Consider the following 22918-nt stretch of genomic DNA (forward strand, 5'->3'; position numbering starts at 1 on the left):
AATTATTTGCTGGACTTGTTTTACATGCTGCTTCTTTTTACAAGAATAAAATATTTTAGATCTATTTACTCTAAAGTCAGAAGGAGAAAAAAAAAGAGACATATTTTCCATCCACTGGTTCACTCCCCAATGACCACAATGGCCAGAGCTATGCCAGTTCCGAAGCCAAGAGCCAGGACCTTCTTCCAGGTATCCCTGTGGGTACAGGGGCCCAAGGACTTGGGCCATCCTCTGCTGCTTTCCCAGCTACAGTATCAGGGAGCTGGAACAAAAGTAGAGTAGTCAGGACTTGAACTGGTGTTCATATGGGAAGTCAATGGCGGTGATGGCAGCACAAGGCTGGCCCTGCTTCAATTTGTTATTAATTACCAGGTTAAGTTCCTTGAGAAGCTGAGTCTCAGTTATCATTGGAGACTCTGGCATATTGCAAGTTATCTGTTAATTGTCAGTTAATTGCATGAACAAATAAATGATGAGTTTCTCTTCCATTAAAAAAAAAAGAAAGAAATCAGAAAATTTTGTTCTCCTGGCAAATGGAACAGAAGCAGGCAGCATTCCTCCTTTTCCTTCTTTCTGCTTTGGATAGACTCAATTTCTGGAGCTGTCATGGTCACCTCAAGAACAAAATTCAACAAACAAGAAGGAAATACCAAGAGGATCATAAAAGTACCAGGTTTAATGTCACTGAGCTCCTGACCCTTGAGCCAGAGGCCCCATCAACCAGGAAATCTACCTCCAGACCCCATATTATGGAGTTTAAAACCTAAGCAAGCCCTAGAGACCTGTTCTCCCACAGTCATGTGCCATGGTTTCTTTGTAACAGCCCCCTTCTAGCCTCTGTGCTGAGCACCAGCAGTATACCCAGAAATAAGCAAAACACACTCCCAGAACTTTCAGTGACTATATGAGCACAGACAAATATGAACGAGAATTCAGAGAACATTCTGGATTGTATACAATTTGCCAACTTAGAATGTAATGCTGGGATGAGAAGGAGCATCTGCTTATAGATTGCATTTCCCTCAAATAGTAGCAGGAGGAGCGAACCTGTAGAGTGAAATTCATACTAGCTGCATATTCTCATTGTGATATAACTCAGATGACTTTATCTCTTATTTTAGAGCAGGGGTAAAAGCTAAAGAAACGATAACTTGCCACGAGCCTTAGCTTTTCATTAATATAACAAAATACCTGAGACAGTTTAGAAAGAAAAAAATAGGCTTGTGTAACTCTGAGTTTGGAACCTGAAAGTCCAAACAGCAGCACATAGATTCTTACGAGGGCCCCATGAAAGGTGAGGGAACTGAGTGTGGGAGGAGGAGGAGGTCACACCTCAACATAAAAGCCAGGGAGACCAAGTCTGGCCAGGCACAGCTTTTATAACAACTTGTTAGCTGAGCTACCAAGCAAGGAATCCCAGCAGACCCACCTTCACCCCTTTTGACTGCACAAATGAACTGTACCCTAGGCTTAACCTCTCAAAGATGCCTCCATACCTCCTAATATCACCACCACAACTCTCCCTATTCCTCTGTGAATTGTACTGGAGATATCTGTTCTCAATATGGCATGCTTCCAAGAAGACAACTTTTCAGGATTTGTAACTAGGTTTGAAAACATCTCTAGTCTTTTATCAACATCAGCTTCACCTACAATCAAATGTTTGATGAAAAAATATATCTCTAAAAGATCTAAGCATAGAAACAACTTCACCCACACTCATGAGCTTTAAAACAAAGACACAATTCAACTAGATCCTGGAAGACTATCCAACAAGGACACTGAAAGAATGTCACAGTGGCAGCTGATGACAGCAGTTCTTCATCTTTCCATTCTCAAAAATCTTCTCAGCCCCGTACTTTGCAACCAAGGAAAAATAATCCCCTGGGAAAAGTCAGATTGCACTCAAGCAGATGGAACAGCATCTGTGAACCCACCCTCCTCCAGCAGGACAGCTGTCAGCCCACTTGGTCCTGGGAAGCTGCAAGGTATGGCTGCTTGGGAAACCCAGTGAGACAGCAGCACTGCCCCTTGTTCACCCAGGCTCAGGAGGCCAGGCCCTCCCAGCAAGAATCTCCACGCCCACAAATGGATGGGCAGCTTACCCGAAAGAATGGCGAACTGTCTGTGAAGCTGTTCTATTATATCCACCGCCACCAACGGCCTAACTTCCTGCTGCATAATTTCATCTGCACAAAGAAAACAGAAATCTGGTTAAATCCTTGCATGCATGCTGCCAAGAAAAACTGCAAACAAAGAAGGAAGATTCCACTACTGGAAAAATCTTGGGCTTATTAGGATATGGTCATTATGGGCATGAGTTGTTGGTATGCTCCGTGTCAACAACTCAATACCTGACATGCAGAGCTGCATCTGGAGTTTACGTGGCTTGAAGCTGACACACATGAGCAAGGACTGCATTCTAGAGTCCCTCCCAAGGTTTGCAGAGGGACAGCTTGAGGAAGTGGTCCTGAAGTATAAGCTTCAAATCAAGTCCCAACAAACTGCTGGAAGGTCTCACGACTATGGCAGGTGTCTACCTACTGCTGTAATTTTGCAAAGAACATTTTTGTAATTGATACATAGTAACTGCTCATATTTACAAAACACAGTGTAACATTTCAGTATGTGGATACAATCTGCAATAACTAACTCAGGGCAATTAGTAATTCTATCAGCAAATATTTTTTCTTTTCCTGATATTAAGAATACTGGAAATAGATTGTTAAATGTCATCAACCAGAGTTTCCACACCAGGCTGTGGAACATCAGAAATTGTTGCCCTTCTCCCCTGCAGCCCTAGACTCCTGACCAGACTCTTGCTACCCCTGCCCGCCCTTCCCAGCCTTGGTCAACCACCATTCCACTCTCCTTCCATGAAGCTGCAGAAGGATGTTTCAAATGAACCATAAGGCACCAGAGCTCTCCTCAGGAGGCGTCACACAGTCCATCTGGAGTTGGTGATGATTCTTTGGCTTTGATTTCCCTCTCTGTCTCACTTTGTTCCTTTCTCCCTCCCTTCTTTCATATCTCTCTTTCTCTGTTGCTCTCTCTGCCTTGCAAAAAAATCATTCCAAAAATTTTTTTAAAGAATTAGCAACAACAAAAATAAGAATTCTTTTCACTAGAATTAGCACTTGGCTTGTGTCCCACATTGGAGTGGCTGGGTTTGATTTCCAGTGACTCCTGATACCAAAGCCCACCAACACAGACCATGGGAAGTGGTGGCGAGTAATTAGGATCCTGCCACCCATGGGAGAGACTTGGCCCAGCCATGGTCACTGTAGGCATTTAGGAAGTGAACAAGCAGATGGAATCTATCCCTCACTCACACGCACACACACAAACACACACACATATATTTTAAAATATTCTTCTAATTGAATGAAATAATTGAGTGTCTCCAAAGCAAACATTTCAAACCTGCAAGGACGAATCTTCAAATGTTACCCAGATGTAACTCCAACAAATAACCGTGAGGCCCTGGGACCTGCATTTATATTGGGAATGGGAGACCAATCCCTTCACCTGAGCTGGGGAGAGGAAGTATTTGCATGCTCACTCTGTCCACAATATTATCCTCTCCTAATTATTTCCCCAGAGAATTGGAAAGCATGAAATGGAGAAAAACATCTAGTTAGAACACATGGACAAAACAGCCTTACACTGAATCCCATGGATTCTGTATGGAGTGATAGTAATATCATGCTATTCTGGGGTTGGCATTGTGGTGCAACAAGTCAAATGGATGACTGAAGTGCTCACATCTCAGTTCAAGTACCTGCTGCTCTACTTCCGACCTAGCTCCCTGCTGTTTATCCTTGTAAAACAGCAGAAGATGGTCCAGATACTAGGGCTCCTACCACCCAGGAGGGAGACACAGACAGAGTTCCTCGCTCCTGGTTTCATCCTGGCCCAATCCCAGTCACTGCAACTATTTGGACAGTGACTAGGAAATAGAAGCACTCCCTCTCCTTGTAATTCTGCCTTTTAAGCAAATAAATAAATCTTTCTTTTTAAAAAAGGCATGATGTAGCTATCAATGGTGTAATACCCCAGGAAAATGTCGTTCTACAAAGTGACTATGGCAGTGAGGCCACGCCAGGACCTGCCTTTGATCCAGCAAGACATCCCTCTCCAGCTCCTACTCCCTCTTCTTCAGCATTTCGACCTATAATGCCATCCAGACAAATTGTGGAGAGGCAACCTCGGATGCTGGACTTCAGGGTTGAGTACAGAGACAGAAATGTTGATGTGGTACTTGAAGACAGCTGTACTGTTGGAGAGATTAAACAGATTCTAGAAAATGAACTTCAGATACCTGTGTCTAAAATGCTGTTAAAAGGCTGGAAAACCGGAGATGTGGAAGACAGCATGGTCTTAAAGTCACTACATTTGCCAAAAAACAACAGTCTTTATGTCCTTACACCAGACTTGCCACCACCTTCATCATCTAGTCATGCTGGTGCCCTGCAGGAGTCATTAAATCACAACTTCATGCTGATCATCACCCACCGAGAAGTCCAGCGGGAGTACAACCTGAACTTCTCAGGAAGCAGTACCATTCAAGAGGTAAAGAGAAACGTATATGACCTTACAAGTATCCCTGTTCGGCATCAGTCATGGGAGGGCTGGCCACCTTCTGCCACAAATGACTCCATGCGTCTTGCAGAATCAGGCCTCTCTTATCCCTGCCACCGACTTACAGTAGGAACAAGAGCTTCACCAACACACAGCCGGAAGCAGTCAGAAGAGAAATTCCAGAGAAGCTCTTTTTCTTCAGTACAAACCATGTCTTCAAAAAGTTAATAGAAAATGGTGTATTACGAAAAACCTATTCCTGCTGTTCAAAAGATTTTTGCACAAAATAAACATCTTGTAATCCCTTTTCACCATGAACCTTTTGAAGTATTATTGTGTTACTGTATTCTACTCTACTTAGTCTCCAAAAATATAAATTTCCTTCCAGGGCTCACACTATGTTTGCAACACTTTACTGTCTAATCCTTGAGAAATAAAAAGAATACTGAGTTTCACTGCTCAGCAGAAATTTTCAGAAATAATGTAATAAAAATTTTCTTTAAAGTGCTTGAATGTATTTATATGGAATACACATACTGTTTCAGCTCTATGGAATAGATCCAAATAACATTAAAAGGTGGCCATCTTGCTCCTAAAAAAAAAAAAGGCATGATGTTCTAATGCTGATCAGTCTTAAGTGATATTTGGGGAGTTTTTGGTTTTGGTGTGAAGGTTACAGAAGATGATGATGAGTAAGAATACATACACAAGCAGTGCGCGGTAGACACTACTTTGATCTATTGCTCTGAACGGACAGTCCTTTACCATATTTGCTTTCTCAAGGTCTTGTAGCGGGTGGGTCAAGCACCAGCTTCAGCAGGGAAGATCCTCCTCCATGACTTCTACCACATTTCTGGAGGAAGGTGTAAGGAGGAAGATTCCTGTATCCCAACACTCCTCCTACCAGAAATCACTAAAAATCCAAAGAATTCTTACCTTGCTATTGAGTGTGTGTTAAAAAGGTGCTATAGTTGCATTTTACAAAATGGGCAGCCTTCTCAAAGAGAAATACAAAGCAAACTAATTATCAATAAAATGATGAGAAATCTGTGATTCATCTAAAAATACTACAGCACTCTCCCTGCCTAAAGTGGGGAGGGGGTATCAGATGAAAACAATTTGAAGAACTTTTGATCATCATAAAACTACTTGATGGCCCCGTAAGGGTTCTTCGTATAATCCGTTTGTATGTGTTTCAATGTTCCCATAATAAAATGTAAAATACACATGGATAACATGGATAATTTTAGCCAACAAGATGTTTAACATAACTACAGAAATTTTCAGACTACAATTTTCCCATGGTCTAGGTAAGTAGCATTATCAAAAGAGAAGGTTATTATTTGTCAAATCTCCAAGAACATAGTGAAGAGACAGTAAACCCCAAGAAAAGCAAAAATCCTAAGATACAATTTATCGTTCTTATACCTTAATGTTTGAGGTGAGGTGAGATTTAAGGCTTTAAATTTAACACCTAAAACTACAAACTCTGAAAGGAACAATGGAAATGAGTTAAGCCAGTCATTTCCTACCTTCCCCGTCACATTTTTTCCCCTTAGGTTGATAATGGAAGCCCAGAAAGATTGGGAACGTGCCTGTGGTTATACAACAACAGCAAGGGTGGGCCCTGGACTACCTGACCTGTAAGGGATTAGACCTGTGCCCTAAGCTCTGGAGATCCCACATCCCTGACCTTGACCAGCGGAGGTTCCTGCCATCTGCTGGTGAGTGTCTTTCACCTTAGGAATCTGAAGCTTGCCTAAGCATTCAGGCAGGGTCCTTTCTCCCCAGCCTCGTGCTTCTGCCAGATGGACAGCACTAAAATGCACCAGTTGTTTTTTCCTAAGAATAGAAATATGCTGGTGCCTTTGGCCTAGGCTTTGCTGAGAATCTTTAGCACCCAGTCCAGGAGGGACATAGCTTATTTTGGAGGTCTCCTCAACAACAACAACAAAAAAGGAAAACAGAAAGAAAACAACAACAACATAACCCGCATAAACCCCAACTGGCCATCTATGTCAGAATCAAAGGGCTTCTCAGAATACACATCTGACTTGGAGTGGACAGGTGTCTTTGCGTACTCCCAGCTTGCAGGGATGCCCATACTCATGGCCCTGTTATGAAAGGGGCATGCTTAGTTCTGCCCCAGCCAGGGCACACTGCTAACCAAGAGACAGAAAGCCAGTCCTGCTGCCTGATCCCATATCAAGGCATAAGGGCAGTGACACAGAAGCTCTGTGGACTTAAGCAGCACCCAGCTGTGGAGAGAGGGAGTTTCAGACACAGAAGGGTGCATCCTCCCCACCTTTTTTAACCAGTCAGCCAAGACAAAGGCACCAGGCCTCCTTCCCCTTCTCCAGGAACAACCAAGCATCTCCCATAAGTCACCAAGGCCCTGGTGCCTACTCCACATCTGCCCTGTCCTGAACACCTTCTGTGGAGTCTTCCTGCTTCCTCTTGTCTATGTTTGGTGTGTGTGGATGAGGGAGAAATTTGTCTGTTCATAACTTACATGCAAAGGGAAGTGATAGTCCCACTTTAACATAATTTTTGTGTTGGGCAATGTCACAGATATACTAGTGGAAAATGCCATGTTAAGTAACAGATTGAAACTAGTGTGGTGAGTAGTAAGTCAAATGCCACAGTAACAAGGCAGAGAGGGCAGAGTTAGATTTATACAATATGCTTTAAGGGAGCAGCATGCAGCAAAGACAGCTAAAAACTGACTGGTGCTACCACAGGGACTTGAATAAAAGAGCATACTGTAACTGCAGTATCTTTGCAGTTAGGATGAGTTTTCCCATGACCCAACAGGTTTCCCCAGGTAAGTGATTTGCATTCTGGGTGGAGCCTTTAACTTTGGGGCCTTTCCAGAGTCTTGGGGCAACCCTCTACAAAAATATTTGTCTCTTTTATATCCATTGAATGATCCCCTACTGAAAAATGCTTTCACTAAAGATGGTCCAACTTCTTGATGCTGTTAGAGTAATACACATTCAGTAGAAATTGTACTTTGGATTGTTAGCTATTCCTGGGCTGCCGATAAACAGTGCAGTCCTTTCTCATGATGCAGGCCAGGACAGGAGCTCCCTGTCAGTCCTGAAACCACAAGGGAAATCCACCCACACATTATGCTGCATGTTCTGTAGGGTAAGCACATTCAGTGCATCTTTTTTTCACTTTTGTCTTTTAAACTTGTGGTGGGGTGAACAGGGTATGAAGGACATCTGCACACAAGTGGAACTTTCTTATATTCCAGAAATGCAGAAGACATCAAAAGCTATCCTCAGCCTCCCAGGTGATGTGACAATCACTCAGTGTGTCCCATCAGAACCCAGCCATGGGCAGCAAGTGACACCAATGTGCCATCCACTTTTTAGTCTGAGAAAGTAACATGGCTTGTGAGGCAGAGCTGTCCTCCCTTACATCAGAGACCAAGAAACAGTTGGTCCCATGCTGAGTATCACAGCTGATCAGGGATAAAGGACAGTGAGACCCCAGTCTCTCTTATTGCTCTGAAATTTCTGCTACACCATCATTAAATGACTCAATTATGCTTGAGAGTTTACAAAACAAGAAACTAATAACTAAGTAGGTAAAAGAGGTATGGCTGGGGGTAGAAAGGACTACCCAGCCAAATTTGGCAGCCCCTGTGACAGTCCTGTTTTACCCAGAGAAATCAGCTAGACAGAAAGAAGAAATCCAAACTGGGAGCCAAACTAGGGCTAAGTCACTGGGATTGAGACAGCAGCCAGGAAGCCACTGGCCAGCTTGGCCACTAGGGTCACAGTGTCCCAGCCCCTCTGGAAATCACAGTAATAGAGCAGCAGCTGTGAGCCAGCTTCCCACACAGCACTTTGAAGACTCATTGCTTTCATTAAGTGAATGACAGAAAACGAACGCACTCTAGCACACAAAGGCACCTCTTCCAGCCCACCCCACCCTCTCACCTCCTCAATCATGCCAACCTGTAAACCAGAGGCCCTGAGAAACCTGTAGCCTGACCAGTACAAAAGGCCACCCTGGGAAGGCACTGTCTTAGTAGCCATGTCAAAAGCAACACAAACTTGTTTCTTTCTGTTCTTTCATCCTGTGCTATACGGATGCTGAGCCTTCCCTATTTCAGTGACTAGTGCTGCAGTCTTGTGCATAAATTAACAATGAATAGAAGCTATTTGAGAGAACACTAAACAATGTGCAATGTCTTAGTAATCAACTAATGCACTTACATAGCATATGAATGCCCTTTAGTCTGTAAAATAGTTGAGATTCTAAAACAAAGCTGAAGCTACATTGGAAAAACAGTACTTCTGCACAAGCTCGGGGAGCGACACAGGCATCCCCCTTTTAGAAAGTAGGTTCATAATAGGTTATTCAATGATAAACACTTATCATGGCACTTATGTGGCACACATCATAGCAAGCACTTAATGTGCACTACTGCATTAACCCCTCAAACAAAACAAAGGCAATGTTGAACTAGGTTTGAGGTAGTTTGCCCAAGGTCAAGCAGAATCAGGACTTGAACCTAGCTTATTATGCTAACCTCCAAAGTCCAATATGTTAACCAGAGCTTTAACACTGATATGGTTTGAACGATAGCCTAGGTGGACTTCAAAGCCTGTGTGTAGGAGACTTGATCCCAAAAATCTTATACTGCTTACAAATTGAATTTTAATTTAATTATAGTGTCTGGAAAGTGGGTCTCATGGGAAGTTATTAGGTCACTAGGGATTTTTTCTCACAGCAGGGTTGATTACATAAGCCAAGTGCAGCCCAGCTAGTCTGTGGCTGCTTCCTGGTTTCCCAGCTAATGTTCCTGCAAATGTTTTCCACCATCCATCTTCATTGGACAGCCTCATCAATGATGATCTTGGATTGTGAACCTCCAAAACTGTAGCCCTAAAACACCTTCTTCCCTCCTAAGCAGCTCCTCTCCGGTATTTTCAAATAATAATATTCTAATGTAAGTGCATAGGTCATTAAAATCTTCTTTATCTGCTATCCATTCATTCTGGAACTGAAAACACATCCCAAGAAAGTGACTGCTACAGTGCACGTGTCCTCACTAAAAATTCACATGAACATTTAGTCCTCATTGCAAGAACTGGGGAGACCAGTGGTGCCTTTCAAAGGTTAACAGGTTATGAGGACTCTGCCCTCATGAATGGGGTTAGCCAGAGCTTACCGTATTGGGGGCTTGTCTCAAGAGTGGGTCTGTTTTAAAGCTAATTTGACTCTATGGCTTAAATGCTCCCCTGTTACCACTTGCTGTCCTGCACCATCCCTGGACTCTGCAGGGAGTCCCCACAGCAACAATGGCTTCACCACAAACAGTCCCTAGACCTTGGCTCTCCTAGTCTCCAAAACCATGTGCTGTATGAGCCCTCATTCTCTACAAATTGCTTAGTTTGTGACAGTCAGATATAGCAAAAGAAGGCAGTAATAACATAAAAACTGGATTGTAGCAATATAGACTGATATTACTTATAAGAGTGAGGAAATAAGTATACAATTATTATAAAATTACAAAAATTCCATCCATGGAAAATTATTTTAAGATATGTCAGGGACACGGAAGTCAGATGTATGAGAAAGACTGCAGCCAGCTAAAGAAGAGAAAGAAAAAAGAATATGATACATGGAAGCAGAAGAACACATGAAATACAATAATAGGTTCACGTGTGGTTACCCCCTTCTGTTTATGTACAGAAAAGAATGCTCCAGTGGTCTTTTAAAAAAAAGATTTATTTATTTGTATTGGAAAGGCAGATCAGATTTGCACAGAAGAAACAGATATTCCATCCACTGACTCACTCCCCAAATGGCCACAATGGCTGGAGCTGAGCCAATCTGAAGCCAGGAGTCAGAAGCTTCTGGATCTTCCATGTGGGTACCAGGTCCCAAGGCTTTGGGCCATCCTCTGCTGCTTTCTCAGGCCATAAACAGGGAGCTGGATGAGAAGTGGTGCATCCCCGACACGAACCAGTGCCCATACAGGAACCTGGCGCTTGCAAGGTGAGCATTTAGCCATTGAGCCATCATGCCAGGCCCATCTTTTTTTTCTTTTGCTAACAGTACTTTATTGAAAATTAACTCACATAAACTAGAATCCACGATGAAGTCTCGATGAATTCTGACAGATACATGTATGTACCAGCAAAGCAGCTGAAGATACAGAATATTTCCATCTTCCCAGAACATGTCCTTGTGGTATCTGCCTCATGCTTTGTACTTCTGAAGATTCTACCTATTGCAGTCCCATTTCCATAAATGCAGGTGTTGTAGAATATCCAGGTGCCTCAACACATCATGTTTTGGAGCTTAGCTGACAGAGGTCTTAACCTCCTAGTCTCTTAATGCTGCTCAGCTCAGGGAAACATTCCACTTCTCTAGGCTTATGTCTTCAAAAGAAGAGGTGACTGTATCTGAACACTGTGGTGGCTCATGGGCTGTGCCAGTGCTGACGCCAGGCTGAAGGGAGGATGTGAGCTGCGGGAGCACTTATGTAAGAGAAGAAACAAATTGGTTAACTGCTCCACACCTTCCTGTGCTGCCGTCCTTACATCATGCAGGACTACCTGCTCCTATACCAAGCATCAGCATTCTTACTTTTCTTTTTCTTTCAATTCATGGTGCAATCACACTCAAATTTTGAACAGTTTAAACATAATAACATTTTATTTAGATCACACTTTCTTTGCATCGCTGCTCTCAGTAGAGCTCAAGTATAGAAAAAATTTCTCAGTCCTAATAGTGATTTTTTTAACGTGAAAGCAAACAAATAGTATTTTGTGGACTAACTAATGATTTAGGGATTACATATTCAATAATACTTCAAAAATTCATGAAGATGCATATTGTGAAAAATGATGCAAAATTTCAAAGTTTTTTAATTCATTTTCTGTTAACATTATGAAGTTCCCTTCTATATTTATTCAAATGTCAATGCCCCATCAACAACACTCAAATGTGAGCAATAATTCAATTGAATCATCTTTGGTATTTTCAATCATATAAAATCATAGCTTTCTGTGTACATTTTAATTTGTTCTTACAAAGGTATGTTTGTCAGGGTAGGAAGATAGAATATACAAAAATACATAAACAAGACAAATATGGATGCATCAACTACATAGAAAAACACTTATATTTAAGGTTATATATAAGCTTTGATTGTACTCTTGCCATAGATTCTGAGAATCTTGGATATAAGTCTATTTAAAAGCAATCTGAGAAACTGCTAAGATAGTATTAAACAAGCATAAGCAGTTCTGGTTTTGAAGACTTATCACAGTCTCTTCTTCTTTTTTGGGTTATGGGCACGTATAAACCTGTAGGAGACCAGCATTCTGCCAGGCTGCAATTGGAATTTCTCTATCGGAGTTTCCTGACCAAGAATAACTACAAATGGCCTGAAATACAAATTTCTGTTGTAAGCCGTCAAGGCTAGTGGTCCTAGTTACAGCAGTCATGGGAAACAGGCACAGTCTGAAAGCAGACAACTCATGGAAGAAATCAGTCAGTGAGTATCTATCATAAGAGGTTTAACCATATGTCTCTGTCTGTCCCTGCTGCTGTAATAAAATGCTTTAGAGTGGGTGTATTCCAGATAATACAAATCTACTTCTCATGGTTCCAGGGGCTGCCAAGTCCAAGGTCAAGGTACCAGCAGATTCAGCATCTGGAGAAATTCACTTTCTGCTTCATGCTGCAGGCAGCTCACATGAAAGGAGGACAGAGGCACCAGACTCTGTCCCCAAGTAGCAGAAAAGTGAGAGGAGGAGGCAGCGCTCTAAAGACATCTGCACATGCACAAGTGAGCACATGTGTGTTTTAAGTATAGAAAGAAAAATCTGACCAACGACTTGTCCTGTCTTCAGTAGCAGATAGCAGCCCTCTCTTTGACAATATGAGCAAAGCATTAAGGCCTATGGTGTAGGATACAATATAGACATGAATCATATCTCAACAAGAAAACACGCTATAATGATGAAGAATGTGTTTCAAAGGCACTCTGAATTCAGTAATCATCTACTCCGATCTCAAAGAAACAGGTTAAAGGACATATAAAGACTAATAGACATGTAGACTTTGGCTTTGAATCAGACATGTAGACTTTGGCTTTAATTACCTTTTCTAGTTTGTGGTCAAAGAGGAATGAATTAAACATTTTCAAGCCAAAACGAATTTTAAACCAAATAGGAGCATGTCAACTCATCCATAAAGGAAGCAATCTTAAAAACAAGCAGACTTCAGCCCTCAGGGAATTTGTCTTGGCAGTTTCCAAATACATGGAATGCATACTTAGATGTAGTCCTCTTCATTCTTTGCTCGTGAACCATTAGTCTGCTACTAGTTCAGGAGTCTAACTGGAAGCCTTTGAGAACGAATGTTTTACTTCAGCAACACAAGTTTCATAATCTGGATTCTAATTTCTACTTTACATAAATAATATATGTTGGTCACATTTCAAAAACAGAAAATACAATGAACCAAAAATAAGAAAACTAGAAACATTATTCCTTGATCCAAAATTAAGCATTTATCTCCTTGATGTATCAATATATATATTATATTCAGACATATACATACTTTTAAAATAAACCCATACTTATACATTCCATCTTACAACATATTTTTTTCAGAATATTAGATCATTAGTTTTCATTATAAATCTATCTTAACAAATGATCATCTACAACATTGTAATAGCCAATTAACGCCTTTTAAAACTTAACAGATAATTTGAGGAAGTACTGTCATGTTAATTATCAATCATGTAAAATTTCTTAAATCCTTATTCTGCTAAGAATGAGAATAAGTGACAAAACACAACAAATGCAATCACTGCTTTCACAGTACCTCGTTCTGCCATATATTCTAGCCTGCTGCAGCTTTCTAGGAAACTGTGATATGCCCTCATCTCTGCCTCTGTTATCCTCCCCCAGGTGTAAGGTAAGTATCTCGGGTCTTGCTGGTCACACTTGGTGCATAAGGTTGCCATGGAATTCCAGAAACAATGCCACCTCCCGTGCTTTCCATATCTCTCTAGGCACTGATCTCACACAAATGTGCTTAATCCCTTCCCCTGGCTAATCTCTCTGAAGGTCATCCAAAGTCGTTTCATTGCGAGAGCTGATCCTTTGGACTGGTGAGGATTACAACCCCAATACATTACTCAACTTCTTCATTTGGAAACAAAGATAAACATATTAGAAATAACAGTTTAAAATTATTTATTTACATACTTACTTATTTTATTTGCCAAACAGACAGAAACAGAGAATTTTCTATCCACTGGTTCATTCCCTACCTAGGGCTAGGTCAGGCCAAGATACAGAAATCCCATCTGGTTCTCTGTGGGTGATAGGAACCCAAACACCTGAGTCCATCCAATGGCTACCTCAGGGCACATTAGCAGTGAACTGAAATCAAGAGCTGGGCAGGCATTCTGACATAGGACACCTAGTGTCTCTGTGGGCAACCTAACTGCCGGGCCAAACAACATCCCCTGGAGTAAGATTTTTAAAGAGGAACCTTTAAAATTTATCTTTTTTCTTTATTTTATAACACAGCCTGATATGCAACTCTTGGAAGGCAGCAGGTGGTTAGACCTGTGTCAATCACATGGAAGATCTGGATTAGGTTACGGGCTCTTGGTTCTAAACTGGCCCAACCCTGGCTGTTACGGTTTAATATTTGAAGTTTTATTTAGGGCCAGCAAGATAGCCTAGTGGATAAAGTCCTCATCTCATGTGCATCCCGAATCCCATATGGGCGCTGGTTTGTGTCCCAGATGCTCTACTTCCCATCCAACTCCCTGCTTGTGGCCTGAAAAAGCAGAGGACAGCCCAAAGCCTTGGGACCCAGTGCCCACATGGGAGACCCAGAAAAAGTTCCTGGCTCCTGGATTCAGATCGGTTCAGCTTGGGACATTGTGGCCACTTGGGTAGTGAATCAGTAGACAGAAAATTTTTCTCTCTGTCTCTTCTTCTCTGTATATCTGCCTTTCCAATAAAAATTTAAGTTTATTTATTTATTTATTTATTGTAATTTAGAGGCATAAAGGGGGAGAGACAGGGTGCCCATCTACTGGCTCACTCCCCAGGTGTCAGGAATTGAATCAGGTTTCCCATATGTACAGCAGAGACCAACATACTTGCACCATTACCTTCTGTCTTCCAGGTGTACATTAAGTCTGGAATCTGCAGCAGATCTAGAACTCAAACCTAGAAACTCCAGTATGAGATGCAACTATCCAAACCATATTTTACCCTCTAAACCAAATGCCCACCCCAACGCAGAAAAATCTACAGCAAATGTCTTGATTCCAAACCAAAAATGAGCCACAATTAAAACAACTGATCAACATATCAAAAATTAAAATAGCTCATTTAAAATGCTTAAAATACAATGAAGATGAATACTACACTATTTTGCAAGAAAAACTTAAGTAAAAATGAAATCAAAATAGGCATAACCAAAAAAGTTAAAACATCATGAAGTATTATTGTACCATGCTCTTAAGAACTATTTCAGAATAACCTTCTGAGGTCCATCATTTCCTCCATCTAACAAACGAGGAAAGAAAATCCAAATAATGATGAAGTAATCAGAGATAAGAATCCACACACTATGTTAGTGCTGATGGGCCTCTAAAAAGACAATTAACCAAAATACATTTAAGATTTTATATTCAGATTCTCTAATCCAATGCTACATCTTCTGGAACTCCTTCTTTTAGATACCAATTGAAATAAGTAAAATGCTTATAGAAATTCCTGTACAAAGGTGTTCCTGCATTTTAAAAATAGAACACAGAAGGGCTAGTGCTGTGACATGGTGCATAGCAGTGCCAGCATCCCATATGTGTGTTGGTTTGTGTCCCAGATGCTTCACTTTCAATCTAGTACCTGTTTTTTTTTTTTTTAAGATTTTATTATTATTGGAAAGCCAGATATACAGAGAGGAGGAGAGACAGAGAGGAAGATCTTCCATCCGATGTTTCACTCCCCAAGTGAGCCGCAACGGGCTGGTACGCCCCACTCCGATGCCGGGACCAGGAACCTCTTCCGGGTCTCCCACGCGGGTGCAGGGTCCCAAAGCTTTGGGCCGTCCTCTCCTGCTTTCCCAGGCCACAAGCAGGGAGCTGGATGGGAAGTGGAGCTGCTGGGATTAGAACCGGCGCCCATATGGGATCCCGGGGCTTTCAAGGCGAGGACTTTAGCCGCTAGGCCACGCCGCCGGGCCCAATCTAGTACCTGTTAACACACCTATGAAATCAGTGGAAGATGGCCCAAATGCCTGGGCCTCTGGACCCATGTGGGAGATCCAGAAGAAGTTCCAAGTTCCTGGTTTCAGACCGATTCAGCTTCAGCCATTGTAGCTGATCAATATATGAAAAAAATATATATTTTATTAATAATGTCTAAAATCCAATTAAAATGAATACTACAGTATTTTGGTCGTCCAGGTCTCTCATGTGGGTGGCAAAGGCCTCATTACTTGAGGTATCATCTGGTATGTCCCTGGTTGTACACTGGCAGGAAGCACAAAGCAAGAGTAAAACCAGTACGCATACCCAGGAATTCCAAGGTTAGATGTTAAGTGTCTTGACCACTGGGCTAAGTGCCCACTCATGGCCAACTCAAAGATGGGATGAGATTATGTTGAAGATGAAATCCACAATGGCAGATCACCTATGGCAATCTGCAAGAAATATCTTAATTCCATTCATGTCCTAACCTGTAGAGGATCAACAAGTGACAGAAGAAACAATAGCCAACACTACAGACATCTCAACCGGTTCAGTATACAAAATGTTAAATGAAAGATTAAAGTGGAGTAAACTTTCTGTTCAACCGGTACCAAAAATGAATGCAAAAAACAGCAGAGCTGTTTTCAATGGAAATTTTAAACAAGCTAGATCAAGATCAGCAGCATCTCCTTAAAGAACCATAATAGGAAACAAACCTGGTTTCACCAGCACAATCCTTAAGACAAAGCAACGGCTATCAAGGTGGTCTAGTCAAAACAAAAATAAATACAGAAAAAGACATGGCAAAAGGTATTTTGTTTGTTGTCTTTCTGGAAGGCCAAAGAATGATCACATATGCTGTTTATGACAGTGTATTGAGAAAGCTAGCCAAAGCTTTAACAGGAAAAAAAGTGCCCTGGAAAGCTTCCCTAGAGAGTTTGAGCTTCTTCCCACTGACAATCCTCCTGTTGATTCCTCTTACCAAACAAGGGAGCCTCTGTGAGAGCACTGATGCTATATTACTGGGCTTCCACCTTACAACCCTGATTTGGCTCCTTCTTACTTTTTGTTTCTGCAATGAATAATACAATATGCTCAATTAAAGATAACAAACTTAAAAGGTACATGCTAAACAATTTCATTTATATGGCATTAGGAAAAGACAAAACAATAGAAATGAAATTGTTGCAAGGAGTTAAACGGTTGCAAACAAAGCTAGATCACATTAGTTAAATTATGATAAAATTATGTAAAATGGTAAAGGAAAAATAACTGGAAGGATATTTGTTACTACTAATAGGAGATGGAATTATGCTTTCTTTTTTGGATTATTTGAATTTTCTAAACACTGTATAACGAGCATGTATAATTTTAATCTTTTTAATAGCTTTTAACTTTTTAAGTAGTACACAATTTACTGTTTTTAGTGAGCAGCTCTATGAGTTTTGACAAATTCATATCACTTAGCCATCATCACAATCAGGATACAGAGTAATTGGCCTCTGTAGTCAAACCACCATGCAAAAATTCCATTCTTAATGTCATGTAAATGGAATTGTATATACTGTTACCTTTTCAGTTTGTTTCCCTTAGCATAATGTACTCCAGGCTTATTCATGCTGTCATATGTATCAATAATCCACTTCTCTTTACTAGTGACTATTTCACTAAACAGATATGCCACAGTTTGCTCATCCATTCCCCAGGTGAAAGACATTCAGGCTGTTTCCAGTAACCAGTCACTTAAGAATAAAGATGTTGTGAACATTCACATACAGATTTGCAGTTACTGTTATCATTTCTCTTGGGGTGGGATTATTGGATCATATAGTAAAATATATTTAACTTTTGAAGACCAACTATTTTCCGAAGTGTCAGGATCACTTTACCTCCCTACCAAGAGTGCATGAGATATCCAATTCTCCTTTCATTCTCACCATAACTTGGTGTTATCATTATTCCTAGCAATCCTAATAGGTGTGCTATTTATGTGAAGACTACTGATGATATGCACATGAGGGTGCTTTATAAGGTTCTTGGAAATTGAATTAAAAGCTCAGGCCCAGTGAAATGACTCAAATGGCTAATCTTCCCCTTGCAAACTTCAGGATCCCATAGGGGTGCTGGTTTGTGTCCCAGTGGCTCTACTTCCCATCAAGTTCCCTGCATATGGTCTGGGAGTCAGAAGAGGTTGGCTCAGAGCCTTAGGACCCTGCATCCACGTGAAAGACCTGGAAGAGTCTCCTGGCTCCTGGCTTCGGATCAGCTTGGCTCCAGCTGGCCACTTGGGGAGTGAACCAGCAGATGCAGGGTCTTTCTCTCTATCTCTCCTTCTCTCTGTGATCTGTCTTTCTAATAAAAATATAAAATGAATCTTTTAAAAAAATACTTGATGGATTTTTAAAGCTCTGTTTAATTCATAGATCAATTTGGGAAGAACTATCATCTGAATACTGTGCCTTCCAAACCTTAAGCCCAAAACCATGTATTGATTTTATAAACAGTTTCAAGCCCTCATGAAACACCATATCATACTCATCGTCCTCTTTCTTCTTCTGCTTCACTTTTAGATTATACTGCAAAGCCACAGAAAAATGATCAGGAAACATGATCTTTCCCTTTAAAATTTGGATTGGTTTTCCCAAAACACTAAGGGAGAAAAGACTCACCCCACACCCGAAGGGCAAACCAGGTTGTAGTGGAATTTTCCATCTCATTTCTGCACCATATGTCAGTGTCTAAATCCTGCTTCCCAGCCTGAAGGCTTTCTCCTCCTTTGCAAGCACAACTTCTGTGAGTAGCTGGAGGGATAAATACTGCAATGGAAACTAGACAGAAGAAAAAGTAGACAGACACAGGAAAGAGAGTTCATAAGGCTGATCTTCCCAGTGTAGATCCTGCACCAAATTCTCTGCACCAATACAGAGAGAAAGGAGGAAAGCAAGAAAGGGCAAGGGAGCCACAGGGAGGGAAAACACTAATAAAATTATGAGAGCCTCAGAACGTCTTAGCAGCTGGGGTAGCCAGAGGATACGTCAACAACAGCGATGCTAGATGTTGTGTGTGTTGCTAGGTCATCAACGGCTGCTTCTCTCCCATCTTCAGGAAAATCCTCTATACCCCTAGCTTCCTGTATACCTGACTTTTGAGGTCCTCAGGAAAAGGCTGGGTTTCATCGTTGAGTCAACGAGGTGCAAAACAAGAGCAGCAACTGGAGAAGCCAGAGTCCAAAAGCAGAGAGCTACAGTGAGGAACTGGGAACTGATGGCTGATCCTGACATCTGCCAGGAGATGCTCTCACCAATTCCTTCAAGCCTCCAGCAAACCCGAGGTGCTGTATACACTAGGACCACACCGGCAGAGGCAGCAGCCTGGTTCTGTCCCTTCCAAGTACCTGTGGTCGTGCACAGGGATGACGCTTTCTTCTTCACAACCCACCGTCAGTGCTGGCCCAGTGTCCAGAGGCCTTTGTAAATATGGTTAGCCTTAAATGGAAGCTTCAATAATAAGAAGAAACAGGCACAGGAGCCTCTTTCCCTTCTGTGATTACATTAAGTATAGCTTCCCAGGGTCAACAAAGAAAAAGCTATAACGAATTTAAACTGATCTGATAACAGGTAGAAAAAAGTCAGGCACATGAGAGAAACGTGTACTGGACAAGGCAGATGTGCTTTCAGAAAGACTGAATGAAGAAATTCACAAGGGACATGCTCAAACATTTTGAGTTTGCCCACACATGTATACTTTGTACTTGAATCTCCCTCAGAATAAAGTCATCTAATTACAGGGATCTTCTGCACTAAACCAAAGTGCACAGTAGTGCTGTCCCTTGCCATTATAACATGAAGTTATCCCCAGCTGTAGGCAACTGCCTCGGTTGCCTTGTACCTTGGCAAACGTTACACTGCCAGGAGAAAAGCAGCCAGTAGCTAGTGTGTGTTAACTATACCAGTGTGCAGCATCATTGCCTATGCTACTTTTAAAACAAAATTTAAGATCTAGGAAGAAGGGGGCAAAGCACCCACCATACCACTGTGGGCACACAGCAGCCGGGGTCATCCCACCTCCATCCATGCCACCATAAGTGAATGGAAGAAGGGCATGCATTGCTAGGGGCTGAGTTATTAGGGACAGGTCAGAATGTGGGCCACTGAGGGCTTATTTGACCTATACAGGATGATTGCTAGGGGTTTCTAAAGACCGGGCCACTGCACCCACAGGTAATCAAGGGAACTGAGATGGGCTAGATCAGAAGGGTGAATCCAGAGGGCCCCCCTGGGTTAAGCCTGCGCACACAAGAGCCAGGGCTGGGGAGTGGACCATGCCAGGCTAGGTTACAGCATCTGCTGGCACTTGAAAGCATCATGTTTGGGGCAGACCTGGTAGGGGTTTTTTGGCACCACCCTCACCAGGCCACAGCATCTGACAGGATACACAAGAGCCAGGACTGCGGGCAGACTAGGCTGAGCTAAGCCACACTCACAAATTTGAGAGCTAGGTCTGAGGATAGACCAGGTAGGGGTCCTCAAGGTCTTCCCAACTAGGTCACAGCACTGCTGGTGCACCAGAGAGCCAGGACTGTGGAGGTGGGCTGGGCTAGGCTGGGCTGGCCTGGGCTGCAGCATCGGTCAGCATATGTGAGAGCCAGTTCTGGGAATGGGTCTGGAGGGAGTTATCAAGGGTCTCCCCAACTAGTACAAGTGCCAGTTCTGGGGGAGAGCCAGGCAGCATACAGCATCAGTCAGTTCATATGGGATTGTTTGCAACACTAGCCAGTGCACTTGAGAGCCAGTTCTGGGGCCATGCCTAGCAGAGGTCCCTAAGGCTCTTCCAACTAGGCCACAGCACGCACTGGTACAAAGGCTGGATCTGGGGTGGGCTAGGCCAGGCCACAACACCTGCTGGCATGTGTGGAGATAGTCTGGATGCAGGCCTGGTTGAGGTTCTTGGGGGTCACCCTGATCAGGCCTCAGTGCCTGCCAGTGTACCTGAGACTGGGTCTGGGGGTAGGCTGGGCTGAAATGGGCTGCAGCACTCACTAGTGCGCACACAAAAGCTGGATCTGGACATCTACTCACTAGGGGCACTTAGTTGTCAACCCAATGGGTCCACTCCATCTAATCCCCAACTTCAGAGAGCACCACATGTACATCTGGTCCTGCCTCAGAATACACTTTACGGAACTGGGCTGCCCCCATTGTTGATTCCATGTAAGGAAAGACAACATACTGGAATGCACATGAAATACAGGACAACTGGCCTCCCTGGTTCAATGGAAAACCCAGAGTTCCTCACCAAAAGACAGAAAGAAGAGCAGAGTGAACAATGCTACATACCAAATTCTCCATCAGGAATCTAAGGTTATGGAAATGCTAAAACATAAACAGCCAGAAAGTATGGAAAATTGTTTCTCATACCTGGTGCAATGAAGCCAACACTATCTTAGAACAATTGAGACTACTCAAATAACACCTCCAGGACATTCTTTTCCTGATCAGGATCCCAGGTATAAAACCAGTGGACCATCCTGTCCCCTGGCACTGATGTGATGTAGCAACAGGGAGCAGCACAACATCTACCCCCAACCCTGCCATGGTCGCAGGAGGAAGGGCAAGCTCTTTTTTCTCACAAACTTTCCCTCCCATCTCTTCCCATTCCACCCAGAGACCTGCACGGGTCTTCAATTCCCTCACCTATGTACAAACATTTAAAAATAAATTTTAAAAAACATGAAGTTACAATTTTATTAGATTGTTTTGCTTTGTAAAACTCTGGCATTAGCATAGAAAGTATAAGAAGGCAACATTTTAAAAACGCATGCCTAAACATAGTGAACACTGTCAAAGCAAGTACATGTTTACTCCCTTCACCTGTTTAAAGATTACTAAGTAAATACTGGAGCTTTACTGACAGTTTTTCTTTGGAAATGAGCGACTATTTTTTTAAGATTTATTTATTTTTTTATTACAAAGTCAGATATACAGAGAGGAGGAGAGACAGAGAGGAAGATCTTCCGTCCGATGATTCACTCCCCAAGTGAGCCGCAACGGCCGGTGCGCGCCGATCCGAAGCCGGGAACCTGGAACCTCTTCCGGGTCTCCCACACGGGTGCAGGGTCCCAAAGCTTTGCGCCGTCCTCGACTGCTTTCCCAGGCCACAAGCAGGGAGCTGGATGGGAAGTGGAGCTGCCAGGATTAGAACCGGTGCCCATATGGGATCCCAGTACGTTCAAGGCGAGGACTTTAGCCACTAGGCCACACCGCCGGGCCCGAAATAAGTGACTATTAATAAACTAAGTGATCCAGTGGCTCACAGATAACTTATGCTCAGGCACTAGTGGCATCTTCCACTAAGTTGTTACTTTACTTTAACTTATTAATAATATACCCACCATTGACTAATTAATACACTATTCTGTAATGAGAAATTCATAAATGAGATCAGACACACACAGGCCATGAGGCCAGCCAGACCCAGTTTTCAACTCTGACCAGTCCAGTGGTTCATGAGCTGCCTTCTGAAGTTCTTGAGATTCTCTGCTTTCTTGGTGAAACAGGGACTCACTCATATGTTAGTAAGCTGGTATTAAGAGTTCAAATCGTTTCATTCCCTACAATGCTCTCTCTATAACAGTTCTTGTACCAGCTTGTTCATGGTGGGTATTCTCTAAATTCCTGCTCTTTGACCAGTCCCATTTCAGTGTAGTTGTGGGCTTGTACCACAGAGGGGAAATGATCTTGAAATTACATATACAGACACATATATAATGATTATACATATGATATATATATATATATATATATATATATATATATATATATATATATATATATATATGGGGGTGTGTGTGTGTGTGTGTGTGTGTGTAAGAGGCCTAAGGGAGGCTCCTACCCTGAGTTCCATAACACATGTCACAGCCTAGAGAGTTTGAAAAATGGAGCGGAAAAGGTCAGGAATGAAGTTTCTAGAAGCAAAATTACCAGGGTCAAATCTTGGCCCTGTCACCAGCAGCATATGCCAAAAGAAGCCATTTTATCCATTATTAGCCTGAACTGAAATATACACGCCTTTGATAAC

General features: G+C 42.3%; 1 protein-coding gene across 2 annotated transcripts in view; it reads right to left on the bottom strand.

Moving 5' to 3' along the window:
• Window positions 1-22918, bottom strand: part of MCF2L2 (MCF.2 cell line derived transforming sequence-like 2) — a 261237-nt gene that overhangs the window by 226670 nt on the left and 11649 nt on the right. For both annotated transcript variants that reach the window (XM_058662140.1, XM_058662139.1), the window contains exon 2: window positions 2106-2189. In XM_058662140.1, coding sequence (XP_058518123.1) covers window positions 2106-2189 — 84 coding nt within the window. The remainder of the gene's footprint in view (window positions 1-2105; window positions 2190-22918) is intronic.

The sequence above is a fragment of the Ochotona princeps genome, chromosome 3 (genome assembly GCF_030435755.1).
Source record: "Ochotona princeps isolate mOchPri1 chromosome 3, mOchPri1.hap1, whole genome shotgun sequence".
NCBI classification, from domain to species: domain Eukaryota; kingdom Metazoa; phylum Chordata; class Mammalia; order Lagomorpha; family Ochotonidae; genus Ochotona; species Ochotona princeps.